General features: G+C 32.4%; 1 protein-coding gene across 1 annotated transcript; it reads right to left on the bottom strand.

Annotated features, from left to right (window-relative positions):
* Window positions 1–1,912: 1,912 nt before the first annotated feature.
* LOC124839318 (Transmembrane proteins 14C) lies at window positions 1,913–6,515 on the bottom strand. Its single transcript, XM_047315087.2, has 7 exons — window positions 6,061–6,515; window positions 5,576–5,963; window positions 4,424–4,591; window positions 3,043–3,089; window positions 2,916–2,944; window positions 2,379–2,481; window positions 1,913–2,295 (listed from the first exon to the last, which is right to left on the bottom strand). The coding sequence occupies exons 1-6, from the start codon at window positions 6,280–6,282 to the stop codon at window positions 2,391–2,393; spliced, it is 945 nt and encodes a 314-aa protein (XP_047171043.1). The 5' UTR covers window positions 6,283–6,515; the 3' UTR covers window positions 1,913–2,295; window positions 2,379–2,390.
* Between the last annotated feature and the right edge of the window lie 10,483 nt (window positions 6,516–16,998).

Raw genomic sequence — 16,998 nt, forward strand, 5'->3', positions numbered from 1 at the left:
GATAAATTCCTGTCACAATCCCAATTCAAATATTCCCCCATAGATAAAAAATAAATAAATAAATAACATTTTAATTGGATAAAAATGGAAAAATGGAAAAAGATAAAACCTTGAGACACTTTTCATGAATGTATAGTTATCACTATTATGAACTTGTGGATTTTCACATATGTAATATGATAGAAAAATAGTATCGAATGATGAAAAAATTATTGAATATAATTCTGATAAGTGGAAACGTGGAGATGGGTCCATAAACTTTTATTGTAAGATATTAAATACTGATGAATTGGATTAAATAGGATAAAAGAAAATTATGATACCAGATTCATATTTAAGTGAGCTACTCAATAAAATAGAACTAACATTAATAAGTAGATAAAAAATCCAATAGGAAAAAAACTATTATATTATAATGATTCAACTGAATTAAATTAAAATAATTTATCATATCAATAAAAATATCATCTTAGACTCTTTAATGAAAGAACATTCAAAGAATTTGTCACTATTAAATAGATATTGGCACACAAATTAGCATAATTAGGCTAAGGAAAAAATAAACCTAAGTATAAGAGATCAAATATCCAAATATCTTTAATAACATGGTTCATCCCATCATATCTCATGCATAACTAGTTTTCTTTTATTGTGTTTAATTGGAACATTGGAGCTTTTGCAGGAATTAATGGAGTGTCTTTATCAATATTAGAGTTTACGTTAAAACTTATTTGATTTTAAGTAAAGTCGTTCAATATAGGGTTTATCATGTATAAGACAAGTCCATCTTGAGAATTAAGGATTAAATATAAATTGTTAGAATAGACGACCACGAATATTGAAGAGATTTTTGTTAGTAGATTAATAATTTTTCTGATTATAAATCAAATTGCAAGTGAATTAAAAACATTAATTATTAAATTTTTATAAAAATATTGTTTTTCTATTAGTAACTCGAGATTAGGTAAAATGTTAATAGTTTATATAGAAAGAAAAAAAAGTAAACATTCATCATCTCACATATCATGACTACACGTGGAATTCAAGATGTTATTACTACCAGATGGAATTTTAGTAACAGATTAAATACTCAACATTATATAAAATAATCAATAGCAAATTTTCCAATGTTTCTAATTGACTACTTATTAATGTCCAGTTAATTTCATTATATACTCAACATATTTATAAGTAGGTCTGTTCAACAATTTTTTATTATATAGTGACTCGCCTACTATTGAATTGAAGGAACAAATGATAATCAAGCAATGCTTCATGGAAAACAAATTTACTTAACCGGTCGCACTTTTTCATATATTATTTTCAAATTAAAAAAATTCAAATTATATTTTTTTAATTTTTAAATAATTTTTTTAAGTTATAAAAGTAGAAAATAATTCTTAAATTATACAAAAAGCTATCTTTCAAATTACACAATTAGAAAATCAACGGTATACGCAGGAAGAAACTGGTTGCTAAACCGTGATCACTGAGATCAAAGAGTGACAAGTCACTCGCAATTATATAATTTTTTAGTAATGTAAACAATTATATTATATTTTATTAATGCAAAAATACTAGAATTTAACGATAGCCATGTCTTCGGAAGACCTCAAAAGTCTCAGTTACATATTTAGTTCTCCAATTCACTAACTAATAATATAGCATCAGTATTTTTGACTTGTTATCCCTTATAAACATACTCACAATTTTATTTATCATTAACATATTAGCTGTATATCAAAAACTATTTTAAACTTCTTAACTTTTAAAAAGAGTACAGCATTCTCTTTCTAAGAAAGAGAAAACTCAAAAAAATAAAATAAAAATAGAACAAAAATTTTGAAGTATTGTTCTGTCAAAAGCAAATTAGGTCAGCTAAAAACCAAAACAAAAAATAACGCAGATGGCCTCAGTCCAAAATTAATTTCATATAAATTCAAAACTTTCTGCATCATCCAAACACATCTAAAGTATCTGCCTGCTGACTTATATATATTAGAATCTGTAACCCTCCACCAAGCTACCATCTGCAGCTTACGATATATCTAGATTTTAGTAATATCCCAGCTCAGAGAGATTACTCATAAATAATAGAATATTAGTAATGTTCCACAAAATTCACTACCAAGGGAAATTATATCCACGCTCTCCAAGCTCCATTTGGTCTTTTAGTCTTTGATGACCCAGCCCGTGAAAAACCATAGAAAAAATTATCACCAAAATTTATTCTGACCATCATCGTAGATCTTCAGTATTTTACCTGATCTTCACGCCGATCTTCAATTTTTTACACTGGGTAGCAAATACAAATAGATTATACAGTAGTAGAAAGAGATTTTGGTTTAAAATGGCATCTATGATTTTAAAAGACCGACCTCATCGTAGAACTAGTTTCCTGGTTCAGTTTCCAAGTTTGTGCCATTTTGTTGACTACGTTCCAGTACTATTCTATAGATATAAAATGCCACTACTGCACCACTGCAGATGTGAAACAAAGTCGTTACATAACAAAATATTAATAGAAAGATCAAAAGCATTAAACAAATATTGACTGTAAGCCAAATGATATTCCATTTCCAATCTAATTTTACAGTTTAATTGAAACTTCATGTAAGTTTTCCATTTCGGTCTTTTACCAGAAGTATTGTATTCCAAAGCTTCTGGCAGAATTGCAATATTTCAGCATTCTGAATTTCCAATTAAACAACCATTTGTTGGATTAAACTAAATGCCATCCAACACCTCAACTTCATAGCATTAAAAAAATCTGGTTTTAGATCAACCGTATAATTTGTGTTAAGAATGAAATAGCAGCAAGTTACTAAGATTATCTCTCATTAACGTAACAATTAACTCCAAAATGAAGACCAAAAAAAGTTCACGTGTAAGTAAAATAATGATTTTTCAAGAACCTGATCAGAGCAGTGAAATAAGAGGATCCCTGGAAAAACAAAAGAATGTGAAACTATCAAATATTTGAAACCGATATTAATTTTATTTGCATGAAAGTTAAATTTATATTGATAATGAATGCCTTACTTTGCCTATCGAGTTTATCTCCCGCAGAAACAGTATACTTGCTATAGCTGCAAGTCCAACAAGTTAAAATAAGCTTCAAGATAGAGAAACAAATAAATACACAATTGAAAAAGTTAAATGCATAGTTAGTCTGAAACTAATAAACTTAATTAGATTTTGACCAAAAAAAAGTTGATGAGTGTTTTTTAAGTATAAGACCACATGCATACTTCATGGAAACAATCACACTCGAATAGTTGGTAAAGTTCTTTCTCCAATTATTTAACATACTACATCTGCAGTCAAACTCGAAACCGTTGATTAAATTGGAACAATCCAATACCAGTTAATCCATGAAGATGGAAACATAATTTCATTATATGTAAAAGTGTAAAGAATGTTTTGTTTCTTCTTTAATTACGGCATAGTTGACTACAATTTGCTTTGTATTTAAAATATTGTGAACAAAAACAAAGCAAAGCAAATAGTCTCCTGTTCAAGTCTCATGGATGGAAAAAAGTAGGCACTAGGAAAGTTTTGCCCCCTTGAAAGAATGCATATAATGCAGGATAACTTGAATTAGTCTGGAAGTAATGTAGGTAACTTTTCAGTACCAAGGATCTCATCCAAAAAAATAAATATCAAGGATAGAAGACATCAATTATACAGAAAAGTAACATTAATCCCTAAAATTATGCAATAGTTCTCTGAGACAAGTTCCAAGTTAGCATTGCAATGGTTATAAGTAGAAAGGCCAGTTTTGGTTTCCAACTCATATTTGAAGATTAAAAAAAGAAGCTCAAATGTTTTTTTAAGAAATACAAGTAAATCGGAATTCCCCAAACACAAAGCCCGTCCATTGAACTGTTTAAGTATCAGTGCCGACTCTGATTTTATATGAAAATATTAAATTCACCTCCCCAATTTTCATCAATATAAAATTCATGCATACAAGTTCGTTGCATTCACAAAACCAACTGAATCTATTTGTCAATTAAACCAATTGGTCACATAATAGTACAATACTATTGCAAAGCTAACGAGGATGAATATTTGTGCATGTTTGGTTCAACTTAGTTGAGAAAGTAACCCTCTTTTGTTTTTGCCGCTCCCTGAGAAAACTGTAGAAAAGTAATAATTTCCAAAAATAATTTGCTCTTAGTGAGCTAATATATCATATTCTTATAACCCAGTTATGTACTGAATGAAGGGAAAGAAATAAGGATAGAAATAAAAAGACAATTGAATTGGATACTATGTGTTTCACTTATTATAATCAAAATATTTAAAAGAGCATTTGAAAGGAATACAAGAATTATATTTAAGCAAATTCAAACGCATTTATTTTTGCAATTCTTTTAAATGGGATATCTTCAGTTAAATAATAAGCATATGATCTCACCAGCTTGGCCCTTCAAAGCAAGAGCAGAGGAGCGTCCTCTTTTATATGATTTCAGACTCAAAATGCTTAAAGCAAGCAGGGCACCACCTAAAATCACGCCAAACCTTATGGCTGCAAGGTTACCTGTTATCATAAAGGAAAGGAAGCCACCAAGAGAAAGCAGCAAACCTACAAAGAATATGAATACGACAAACATATTAAACAAAGTACAGAGGGGAAAGCAGACGATAAATATCCCCAGTCAACATAATAGAAGTCATATAATAATATCTTTGGGGTGATAGTGGGTAGAAGCCTAGAGTGGCATTTAATGAGATTACATCTATAGGGAACTGATATTGAGGCCCGAGGCCCATAAGCAAGGCATTTAAATCGTCCCAACATCTAAAAAGATTCCAGCATCAGTCTCTGTGTGAAGAATGGATAATATTTATGTGGTTTTATTACAGGATGATGCCCGTTAACACCAGTCATCATCAGCAGACATACAACTCCTAGCACAGGCTAATTATTATCAGCTATCAATTCAAATCCTTATTAGCTGCCACCCCTCCTAACAAGTGAACGAGACCAAGACATTTAAAATATATGAGCAGTATTGGCTACGAATTCAGTTATAAAATCTAAACAAATTTGAACATGAGAAATGGAATCTCGATTCACAATACACTAGTAAAATGATAAAAAGTAGTTTATATTGTAACAGCTTTACAGCTACCATTCACCTCTTGTAAAAAGTGTCCTAAACAGGATTTTCCATAATATGTAATTCCTCTTCTTCATTTACTCCCGTCAAGTTTAACACACGCTAACTTGAGTATTAGAGTGTTTCACCTTCGTTCTGCAATTACCCTATGAAAATAATCTTAGATTTGAGCTATGACCTAACCTACTTACCAAACAAATACAACTCATAAAAAACATTGCCTAAGCTTATAAGCACTACTCAAATGAGCTGATGTGTCGATGGATACACATTGCAACATTTCACTCCAGCTTTCTAGTCAGACTACCCGTGTGACCACAATTAAGACGACAAATCTATATCAAGGAATTAACAACTCTCTCAAATTGCTCCCTGCAAAGAGACTCTAGCACTAATAACAATCCCATACAAAACTCAACTACGCAAAAACACATGATTATTCATACCATACGGCAGGCCAACATAGAAGTCCCTCAGTCCAGACAACTTATGGATATCATCCGATGGCGTGGTGAACGTGTCCACAATGTCCTTCACCTCCGGCGAACTCTCTGCCGCCGCGGACAAATATTCCTTCCCTTCATCGGTGATCTCCTTCGCGGCGGTGCTCAACTCGTGCTTGGTCTTATCAGCCAGCACCTTCAGCTGCACCGTGGTGTCCTTCAGAATGACACCGGCCTTCTTCGAGTACAACTCGTAAGCGTCCTGAGATACGCCCCGAAACTTCTCCGCCTGTTCCCTGAAAGTGTCCAGCGTCTGTTTCCACGCCTCCTGCGACTCCTCAGACCCCGTATGGGCATCACGCTCCTTCTCCACTTCGATCTCCCCGTGTTCCTACACAGTTCCCCAATCCAAATCACAAATTCATATACACTTCCACGGTAACTGACTAACGAAGTAATCGACAAATTAATTCGCTTCTGAGTCTTACCGAATCTTGGTGAGAAGCGGTGAAAGAGACAGTTAACGGTTTCCGGCGGTGGAGGATGAGGAAGGAGGCGGCGAGGGCGTTAGGTGGAGCGGCGTTAAGAGCGCGGGGTTTGAGTAAGGGGTTGAAGTTGGATGTACGGGGAAACTTGTTGAATGGGAGAGAGAAATTAGAATGGGCGAGTTTAGGGTTTAGCACCGAAACTGAATCCATTGTGAAAGTCATGGTGAATGGAAGGCTAAGAGAGGGAGAGGGAGAGATGGTGAAGCTGGAGAGAAGCGAAGGCTACGAGGGAGAGAAAGCTGTGAAGAAAGCAATGGGATTTATAGTAATGGCGATGGAAAATAAGATTGGAGTAAAGGTGTTTGTGAAATGTCCTAAACCACCCACGACGCAAGACGCAAAGGAGGGAAGAGATGATTCGTGTGCTGCGTCCTACACTCCTGAGAAGGTGACACCTGTATTCAAGTACTCATCGTAACCTATATTTCCGTTGGAATATCCCAAGTCCAAGTAATTGTTCTACCGTCTCTTCCTACTCGCCTTCTTAATTCCGTTTCCATATTTTTACTTCACAAGGCAGGAATAAATTAATTAACTTACTTTTTTAAATATATTAGTAATTTATCATTAGAATATGGAAAACTATATTTAGGATGTAAAATCAAGCGTGCTACACTTTTTACGTCTTGATTAACAAATTTCTCCTTTAGTTTTCTTTTGCTAGCAAACTAATAATTGTAGTAATAGAATTGAGTAAAAAAAGTGCATTACTAATATTAGATTTTTGTATCTTTTTGTGTCAAATCCTTGTACATTTTTTTAATGTCCAATTTATATCCAATTATTTGTAAATTTGTATTTCATGTTAATTATTTTAATCTCAAATATTTATTAACTATTGTCTATATTTTATTTCATTTTTCGGAAAATTATCATTTTTCTCCTAACTTAATCTTTAAAATTACATAAATTATTTTATATTTGTTTTTATAAATAAGAGAGGTATATTTTTTTCCTACCGAATCAGCGATTGCACTTGTGAAGATTGAAATGTAAGTAGTATGTGATGCAAGAAAAGGATAGGATTCTAATAAAAGCCTTGTTTATTACACTTTGCCTTTTGTTTCACAACAAAACCAAAGAACCAATTCCCAATCAGAAAAGGAAATTCAAGTTTTTTATATGAAAATAACAACAATAATGAAAACCAACGTTATATATATATATATATATTACTGATTTGATCATAAAATTTTATACCCGTAATCATCTCAATTTTTTAATACCTTAACTGTTATTTTATAATGAAAAGCATGAATTAGTTTACTTAGCAGCATTAAATTTGTTAATAATTTATATATTTTTTTAAATGCAGATATTAGATAATGTATTTTCACATGAGGAAATGTTTATATTAAAAAGACAATCAATGAATGGATTATATGAAAGGAGGTTTACAAACATAAAATAAGAGAGACACAAGTTATTATCAAAAGCTTAACCAAACACCTTTAATCATGATGCAATGTTTTTAAAGTATAAAAGAATTCTTGAGAAAGGAGATGGAAAGAAGAATCATTCCCAATCACAATTTTGGTTAACTCGATTCTCGGTCTTTATGCCTTTCAGTGAAAACCAACTTAGTTTTCTAATATTAGAACTAAACATGAAGATCGAAATCATTCTGATTGGTTTCAATAGATATTCTTATTTAGATTAACTTTAGTTTATAAGAATAATTATCTAAAGTATTTTAAATGAATAAAATAGAAAAATTTCACATAAGTAACTTCAAATTCAACTTTTTTTTTACTAGATTTTTACGAAATTAAAGGTCAAATTAAGTTAACTTAAACTAAAGGATCAACTTATTCGATAGGGTTAAACGTTTAGTCAAAGGATGAGGAGGGTTGTCTAAGGTTGAAAGTCAAGACGAGTTTTTCAGGTTGAAGGATGAGATAAGTCATTCGATTTAAAGGTATAGACGAATCAGCTTATATAGTAAAGGTCGAGACGAGTTGGCCAAAGTTGAAGATTAAGACAAGTTGTCTTGAGCCTAGAGTCGAGACGAGTTGGATCAAACCAAATATTGAGGTGAATCAGTTGAGACTAGTTGGTCCATACTAAATGTTTTGATGAGTCATTTCATATCCATGGTTGAGACAATTTAGTATAGGTTGAAGGTCGAAACAAGTCGACCTGTGTAGAAGGTTGAGTCAAGTTAGTTTGATTCGAAGGTCGAGCCAAGTTGACTTGAGTTAAAAGTTAAGATGAGTCAGCATGGAATAAAGGTCAAGACAAGTCACTCTAAGATGAAGGTCATGATGAGTTCACCCAAGTAGAAGGTTGAGCTGAATCAATTCAGAAGGTTGAGTCGATTCGGGTTAGGTTGAAGGTTAAGATCACTCAATCTAGATCGAAGGTAAAAACGAGTCAAATTTGGCCAAATGTCGTAAAGAGTCACCTTGGGTAGAAGGTCGAATCGAGTCAATTCAAGTCAAAGGGTGAGCAAAGTCAACCTAGGCTAAAGGACGAAATGTGTTTATCAACTCGAACACGATCAAAGGTTAAGTCGATTTAGTCTAAGCTAAAGGTTGAGACAAGTTAGTCCAAGTTGAAAGTTTAGGTGAGTCAGACTAGGACTGAAGGTCAGGATGAGTTAAACTGGAGCCGAAGGTCCAAACGAATTGGTCCAGGCTAAAGGTATAGTTAAGTTAACTATAATTGAATATTGAGACAAGTTAGTTTGAGTTTATTTGACCTAAACCTCGTAATGTAAATTAAGAAAAAAAATATTTATAAAAAAAAACTTGAAAAAATTTAACAAAAAATAACCTTAATCAAGATCGATTACAAAATATGATCAACATTGATATATATTTTTTAACAATTATTTAATATTTAAATAGATTTTTTAAAAATTTGGTGGTAATTGAAATATTTTATCTAAATAAAAATAATTAAAATTCACTACATATGAATGATCTTATCCAAACAATGCATTTAAAAATGAAACAATTTAAAAATAAATAAATTTAGATCCATTATTATTTTGACTCCAAATTTATTAAGATATTATTAGATGAATCACTTTATTTTAAGATATTGACTTGTACCAGATGGGCCAGATGCTCATAGAACTACCATATGACAAATCTGACCGGACGGTCAAGGACGAACGGCCGTAGAGATCCTGTAGTCATTTACGCAAAGATTAAGGTAAGTAGTGATTAAAGCCATTGGGCCGAAATTGGGTCGTGATTAAGATCTCACTAATCCCAGGTCCATGGCGAAAACTACAAATACAGGTCAAATGTAAGATATAGGTGGTTCGCATTTACTGCACATTTATTACTGATCTAAAGTTACCGAACGGACTATATACTAACTTAAGCATCGGAGCACCTTTAACAGGTACATCCCCGGGTGGGAGAGCAAAGGAGGAGGTCGGAGAGCGAGACCGGAAGACGTCGAAGAACAAATTGTGAAGGGTGACTCGACCTTGCAACTAAAACATGACTCTTTTGAAAATTTATGTTCAATTGTAAAATTTTCTATCCAAATACGAGGTAAGTTTTAATAATGTAAAAATGGAAGAAAGAAAAATTTGTAAATGGTTTAATTTATATAATTATTTTAAATAAAAATTATGTGATATGACTTTATGTTAAAAGTGAATTTAACGTGAAGAGGTGGTTGCTTGTAAAGTGTTTAGGAATCTTACGTTGTATCCACTTTATTTATAAGTAAATGGATGATTGATTAGTAAGGTATTTTCAAAGGATAATGATTTTTTTTTGGAAATATTTTTTAACAACATTTTGATTCTACTCATGTGCGCATTTTGATTGGTTTATATGGAAAATATTAAAATAATTTTAAATGAAAAGTGTTACGCAATTCAGGTTGAAGGGTTTCATAAGCGCGAGCTACATTTTTGGAGTTTCAAAATTTCCAAATTTCATTTTTAAGAGAGAATCCACGAGAGCAAGAGAGAACTTCCTCCCACCCACAAACCTCCATTGACCATAATTGGTCGCTCACCGACAAAGGAGGTTCACCGGATCGCGGCCGTTCACCGGAGTCTTGTTTGTCATCGTTCCGTTATTTTGAAGTTGTTCACCGGAACCTTGTCTGCCAACGTTTCCTCATTTCGAAGATGTTCACTAGAGCCTTGTCCGCCATCGTTCCGCTATTTCGAAGTCGTTCACCTGAGCCTTGTCCGTCAACGTTTCGCCGTTTCGAAGCACCAACGTGCGCCGAAAACCACCATTGAAGAGGAAGAAGCATCGTTTGTAAGTTTGTGTGGTTCGTTATCGTTATCCTTTGTTGTTTTTATTCGATGATTTTGAGTTTGTTTGAAATATTTAAAGTTTTGGTTGGTCATTATGGGGTTTTTGTGTTTCTTGGGTGCAAAGTTACAATTTTTTGAGTGTGTGGTTGTTGTTAGGTTATTTTAACATATCTTTTGTACAATGTTTGCTTTGACAGTTATGGATTCCATTAAACAACAAGATGTATACAATGTAAGTAAATGTGTTGTATTGAAAATTTATTAGTTTCTTTCAATAATTTTGGTTAATGGTTGCTTATTTTGATATCATTCATTTACCGTTTTTTGTCAAGAAGCTGGTGTTAATTTAGGCTCAAGTAACTCACTCTCACTGTATTTGGGTGCACCGTATGAACAAAATGAATATGGCTTTAGTGTAGTTTTACGAAAATAATTGTTGTTTTTTGTACCTTTTTGAGATAGTCTTTGAAACAAAAAATACTTTTTTAGTCTTGTTTTTTTATTATAATATTTCTTTGTTTGATTGAACTAGTATGACATGAATTTTATTTTGGACTTTGTTTGATATAGATATAATTGTGGAGTTATTGTTTTCAAATTTATGGAGTTGTGGGATGGTGTTGAAAAATCCAAAGGGAAAACAATGTCAAATTACACAAGTGTAAGTTATCAAAATTTTGATGCTTTGTGTAACACCCCAATTTTGAGATATCACGGGTATAAAAAATTTTCGCAACGTTTTCATAAAACATTAATTTAAAGTCTTCAAACTTTATTCAATTATAATTGCGGAAGCAAAACACAACTATAAACATCATCTGAAAGTCTTAGAATATCTCCTTTACATAAAAATACCAAGTCTGAAAACTTTTAAACAATATAAATTATCAACACCGATATAAAAGATCCCAACTCTCGTCATCTACTTCGATCCAGTTTTATCTGCAATGTCATGTACTCCCGTACAAGTACGATCATCGTTTCGTATTGTGCTACGATAAGGATGTTAAGTCTCGTATAGAGACAGAGATTCGAGTGTCACTTCCTTTTACGCAAGGAAGTGGATGTCTCGCCCAAAATACTTCCTTAAGAAGTCGGGGAGATAGGTTGAAGTTGTGGTAGAGGACGACTTGAATCGCCATTTTTTGTGTAACAGGTTTGGATGACAAAGTGCAAGGAAACGACATTGGTTTATGAATGGATTGGTTGTGATATTAATTATGAGAGGAGATATGATTACATGACTAGTTATGGTTTATGTTTCATGTTGTATTACTATGTTATATGATATGATGTTATTTTTGGTTGCTCACCGTTGCATGTTGTGGTTGTGGTTTCCACCTACGATGATCGTACTTGTACGGGAGTAGATGGCATTGCAGATAAAACTGGATCAAAGTAGATGACAAGAGTTGGGATCTTTTATATCGGGGTTGATCATTTATATTGTTTAAAAGTTTGAAGACTTTAAATCAATCTTTTATGAAAACGTTGCGAAAAATTTTTAAACATGACATCTCAAAATTGGGGTGTTACATTTTGGACCTTTGGTACAACATTAGGCATTTTCTTGATTGTTTTTGCATATTTTTTGTTTTTAGGAGGAACTGGCAATGTGCGAAGGGATGAAGTGTTGCAACATTTAGTGTTGTTGTAAATGTTGTACAATAGGGATTATTGCAATGTGATTTTTTATTTTTATAAAACTGTTTCAGAATGTATTCATTGGGTGTGTCTGTACATGTTTTTTGTTAGAAATGTTTAAAGAAATGTATTCCTTACATTTATTGATAATGAAATTTGAGAATCCTATATTTTAGTGTCCATTTCCAGCGTTTTGAAGATAACAATGATCATTTTGTGTTATTTTTGGTGTTGATCACCATAGGGGTGAATACAAGAATGAGCAATTTTTGTCTTACCCATTTGTACTGTAGTCCCCACAAAATGTGGATGACATTATGAGTGTTAAATGTGGTATATACAGGTTTGTATGTACATTAAATGTTGAAAAAAAATTTATGCACTTAAAAATGAATGGCATGAACTTTGTTGACCAAGATGTGCAAAATTTTTGCCTTATGTGCACAAGATTTGATATAGATGTCATAATAATTGCGTGAAAATGACTTATATGTCAAATAAGTGTTTAATAAAGTTCTGCACTTAAAAATCAATGTCATTTTCAAAGTTAACCTACTAGGACAAAAACTTTGCCTAAAATCCTCAGTTATTTAGCCTTTGGTATCAATGCAGTTTTTGCACTAAGAGTCCTAGAAAAAACGGTTCCTTGGGGATGAAGTTCGATATAAATGTCATAATCATTGCTTGAACATGACTTGTATATCCAATAAGTGTTAAAGAAAAGTTGCACTTGAAAACCAATGTCATTTTCAAAGTTGACCTGTTTGCGCAAAATCTTTGCCTAAAGCCTCGAGTTATTTAGCCTTTGATAGCGATGTAGTTTTTGCACTAAGACTTTTACAAAAAATGGTTCGTTAGGGATGAAGTTTGATATAAATGTCATACTCATTGGCTGAACATGACTTGTATGTCCAATAAGTACTAAAAAAAATTATGCACTTGAAAATCAATGTCATTTTCAAAAGTTGACCTACCTGTGCAAAACTTTTTCCTAAAGTTTTCAGTTATTTAGCCTTTGGTATCGATGCATTTTTTGCATTAAGATTTTTACAAAAAATGGTTCGTTGGGGATGAAATTCAATATAAATGTCATAATCATTTGACATCTAATCAATTTCCTTGTATTATCATAAAAACTTGTGTTAAGATGATCAATATGTCATAAAAGCTCGTTTAAAAAGAAGTTCTTGCTTACATTTGACATCCAATCAATTTCTCTCTATTATCATCTCATCCAATCAATTTATAATCAATATACCATGTATTATAATCAATTTATAATCAATAAATGAAATGGATTTCATTTCATACATTAAATTGTCTAATAATATTTAATACATTACTTGTACATAAAATTACATATTCAATCCAAATATTACATTAACCTACATATACTACTAAATTGTAGTAAAAAATTCACGATGTCGCTTTAGGATGATCATCACATCAGAGTTTAGGTGATTGTATCATCAAAATAGTCTACCATAAATCCTCCTCCAATGATGGTCTCCTTAGGAAAGTAACTTAGTTCATTGTCACTCACTACATAAGCACTGTCATAGTAAAGGACCCTAAGCTTTCTTTCTGACAACCACTGCCAAAAGATTGCCACTTAACTAATATAAGCTAAAGCATACATCATTGGTCACCCCCAGCAAAAACCATACCTTTGTTCCATAAAGTAGTCCTCCCAACAAAAGGATGAAAGTATGTCACACTAATCTCGTCTTCTACACTAGGAAGCACCCTAACAAGTTCCATATCTGACACCCTGTATACTTGCAAAATGTAGCAAATTCATAGAAATGAAATTCATACCAAAATCATTTCAAAATAATAAGAGAATAAACATTATGAATGACAACAATTGGTGTCAGCACATAGATTAAGAGTTTAGTAGAAAACTAGGAATCACATAAAAACCAAATGAACAAGATTCCTATATACTTTTAAGAGCTCGGTATACCCAAACATGCCTTTGGTATATACTTGAGCCTAAATCAACACCAATTTTTTGATGAAAAATGACAAATGAATGATATCAAAATAAGCAACCATTAACCAATATTATTGAAAGAAACTAATAAATTTTCAATACAACACATTTACTTACATTGTATACATCTTGTTGTTTAATGGAACCCATGACTGTCAAAGCAAACATTGTACAAAAGATATGTTAAAATAACTCATCAACAACCACACACCTAAAGAGCTGTAAATTATGCACCCAAGAAGCACAAAAACCTCAAAATGACCAACCAAAAGTTCAAATATTTCAAACAACTCAATTATTGAACAAAAACAACAAAGAATAACGATAATGAACCACGCAAACTTACAAACGGTGCTTCTTCCTCTTCAATGGTGGTTTTCGGCGTACGTTGATGCTTCAAAATGGCGGAACATTGGTGGACAAGACTCTGGTGAACGACTTTGAAATGGCGGAACGATGGCGGGCAAGGCTCCGGTGAATGACTTCAAAATGGCAAAACGTTGGCAGACAAGGCTCCGGTGAACGACTTCGAAACGGCGGAACAATGACGGGCAAGGCTCTAGTGAACGACAACAGTCCGGTGAACGCTCCTTTGTCGGTGAATGACTGATTATGGTCAAGGGAGGTTTATAGGTGAGAGAACGTTCTCTCTCGTTCTCGTGGTTTATCTCTCAGAAATAAAATTTGGAAATTTCGAAACTCCAAAAATGTAGCCGCGCTTCTGAAACCCCTACAACCCCAATAACACTTCTACATCATTTAAAATTATTTTAATATTTTGTGAATCAATCCGCGACACGTGAGTGGAGTCAAAATGTTGTTAAAAATGTTGTCAAAGTATTATTATCCATTTTGAAAATATAGTTGTGTTGTAATGAACTAAACGAGTGTTTTACATTTTAATTTTTTATCTAGGAAGTATCATCATCAACACACAAAAAGGAGGAAAAATAACAACCACCACTATATCATATCACATCATCACCGTCACAATGTCGTTGTTGCAATCGTATAAAGAAGAAGAAAAGAAGAAAACAAGTTAGAAAGAAGAAATGACAACATAAAAAAACTCATTCCAAAAGCGATTTTGGAAATACATTTCATGTGTTATACAAAGGTTTTTCAATAATCCATTTCACAGTGAGGTGTTCCGGAAAACCCGTTCCAAAAAACTTATTCAAAAAAATTCTTGAAAGCTTGTTTCAAAAAAACATTCGAAACATGTAATATGAATATCACTCTTATGAGATGTGCAATAGTCATTTTGAATATGTGTATGTGTGAGTAAAGAAATTGTGGGGGTGGAGGAGGTAAATTGTGAAAAGAATAGACGTTTTCTTTGTGCATTTGATAAGGTGTTTCTTTTTGCATCCCATAACTTCCATGTACATTGCCATAAATTTTAAAATACCTCAATTACCCTTATTCTCCAAGAACAATTTGATATTTTACTCACTTTGTAAGGTGGACAACGAAAAAACTGGGGTGTTAAAAACACCACTTAATAAAAACTCCCTCCACCACTACACATTGCTCCTATACTTCTCTATTCCTATTTTACCCTTCAGTAATATTTAGTTTCTGTTTTTATTATTTTGCTCAACAACCAACCAATCGCTTGAATGAAATCATTGTTGTTTAGTCAATTATAATTTTGTTATCATATATATAGATTTTTTTCTTTTTATCGATTACAATTTTTTTCCTACTTTTCTGCGTTTGAAACATAGACTATGGAGGAATGAAAACTTACTAAACTGTTATGTCAACGTATAATTCTTTGCTTAATTACTAAGCTTTCAGAGTTGCTTTCTTACCTTGCTATTAAGTTGAGATATTAGTATTTATCAACACTGGTCTGCATCTTGAAGAAATATTTTTTTAGTGAAATCAGGTAATTTAAATCTTCGATCTCTTTCGTAGTCGTATTCGAGGTTGTTCTTTTTATTTCATTGTCTACATTTTAAAAAGACCACATATCCTCAATATAAAAATGAGAATAAAGTTCTTAAAAGCTTCAATAAGAGATTAAAAAATGAAGAAACAGAAGTATAACATATAGGATAGGATCAGGTGGCATAATAAGGAGATAATTATATAATTTTATTGTTCATATTCACCAAAATCTGTCTTTACCAATGAGTAATATCAGACTCTATATCTAACAAAAATCTTATGAACTATTAATAGGTTACTTTACAACAAATATGTCCCTGAATCATGTAAAAGCAGAGGCTATTAGTGCTATCTTATGATCATATCGTTATACAGATGTCACACTTATTTTTTGAGGTATTAAAAAACTAACAAGTATATCCCATCATCTCCTTTGGAAATTGAAGGATTTAAGTGCGAAGGCAAATATAACTACGAAAAATATGCAGAACCCAGCCACTATAACAGCTGTAACGCACAAGAAATCATGCTTGTACCCAAACACTGCTTCAAGTAATTGTCTTATGCTCATCTTGTTCCCATCAGAGAGCTTCACCAAATGATTGTTCTAGAGAATGTTGGGACAAACGGGTGTCAATATCACGAATGTTGACATACGTTTAAGAAGTAAATGCATATCCACATCGGCTCAACATAGAAGTGATATAGAATGGTCTTAGACGACAAAAAATGATTATGCATTACATTCATAGAAATACACGACCAAATGCAATGTAAAGATTAGGTTGAATCAAAATGCACATGCAACCCTCTAGTAGTTTATGCCTGGCAAGAACATAACTCTGTTTTTGAAAGAGAACCGTGAGGGAAACCAAAAGTTATCCAACTCAAAAAGCTAAAATATTAAGAATACAAATTTTAATAACATTAAAATTTAATACACGACACACGTTATATGCTTTCAATCTAATAAATATTCTCATTTTCATTAAATACTAAATATTCCCTTCAATTAAAACAACAAATCACTTGAAAGAGAGACCGAAAGCAGAATTTCAGGACAAAAGTGAAGCATAAAATTGACGTGCATGAATCCAGAAGCAGCATT

Source organism: Vigna umbellata, chromosome 3 (genome assembly GCF_029865625.1).
Source record: "Vigna umbellata cultivar VRB3 chromosome 3, Vumbellata_1.0, whole genome shotgun sequence".
NCBI classification, from domain to species: Eukaryota; Viridiplantae; Streptophyta; class Magnoliopsida; order Fabales; family Fabaceae; genus Vigna; species Vigna umbellata.

Excerpts from the sequence above, each read along its gene's own strand:
- LOC124839318 (XM_047315087.2), bottom strand. The coding sequence starts at position 6,282 with ATGACTTTCACAATGGATTCAGTTTCGGTGCTAAACCCTAAACTCGCC. Across the intron at positions 5,964-6,060 it reads CCGCTTCTCACCAAGATTCG|GAACACGGGGAGATCGAAGT; the intron begins GTAAGACTCAGA and ends GGAACTGTGTAG. Across the intron at positions 3,090-4,423 it reads TGCTTTGAAGGGCCAAGCTG|CTATAGCAAGTATACTGTTT; the intron begins GTGAGATCATAT and ends TTGGACTTGCAG.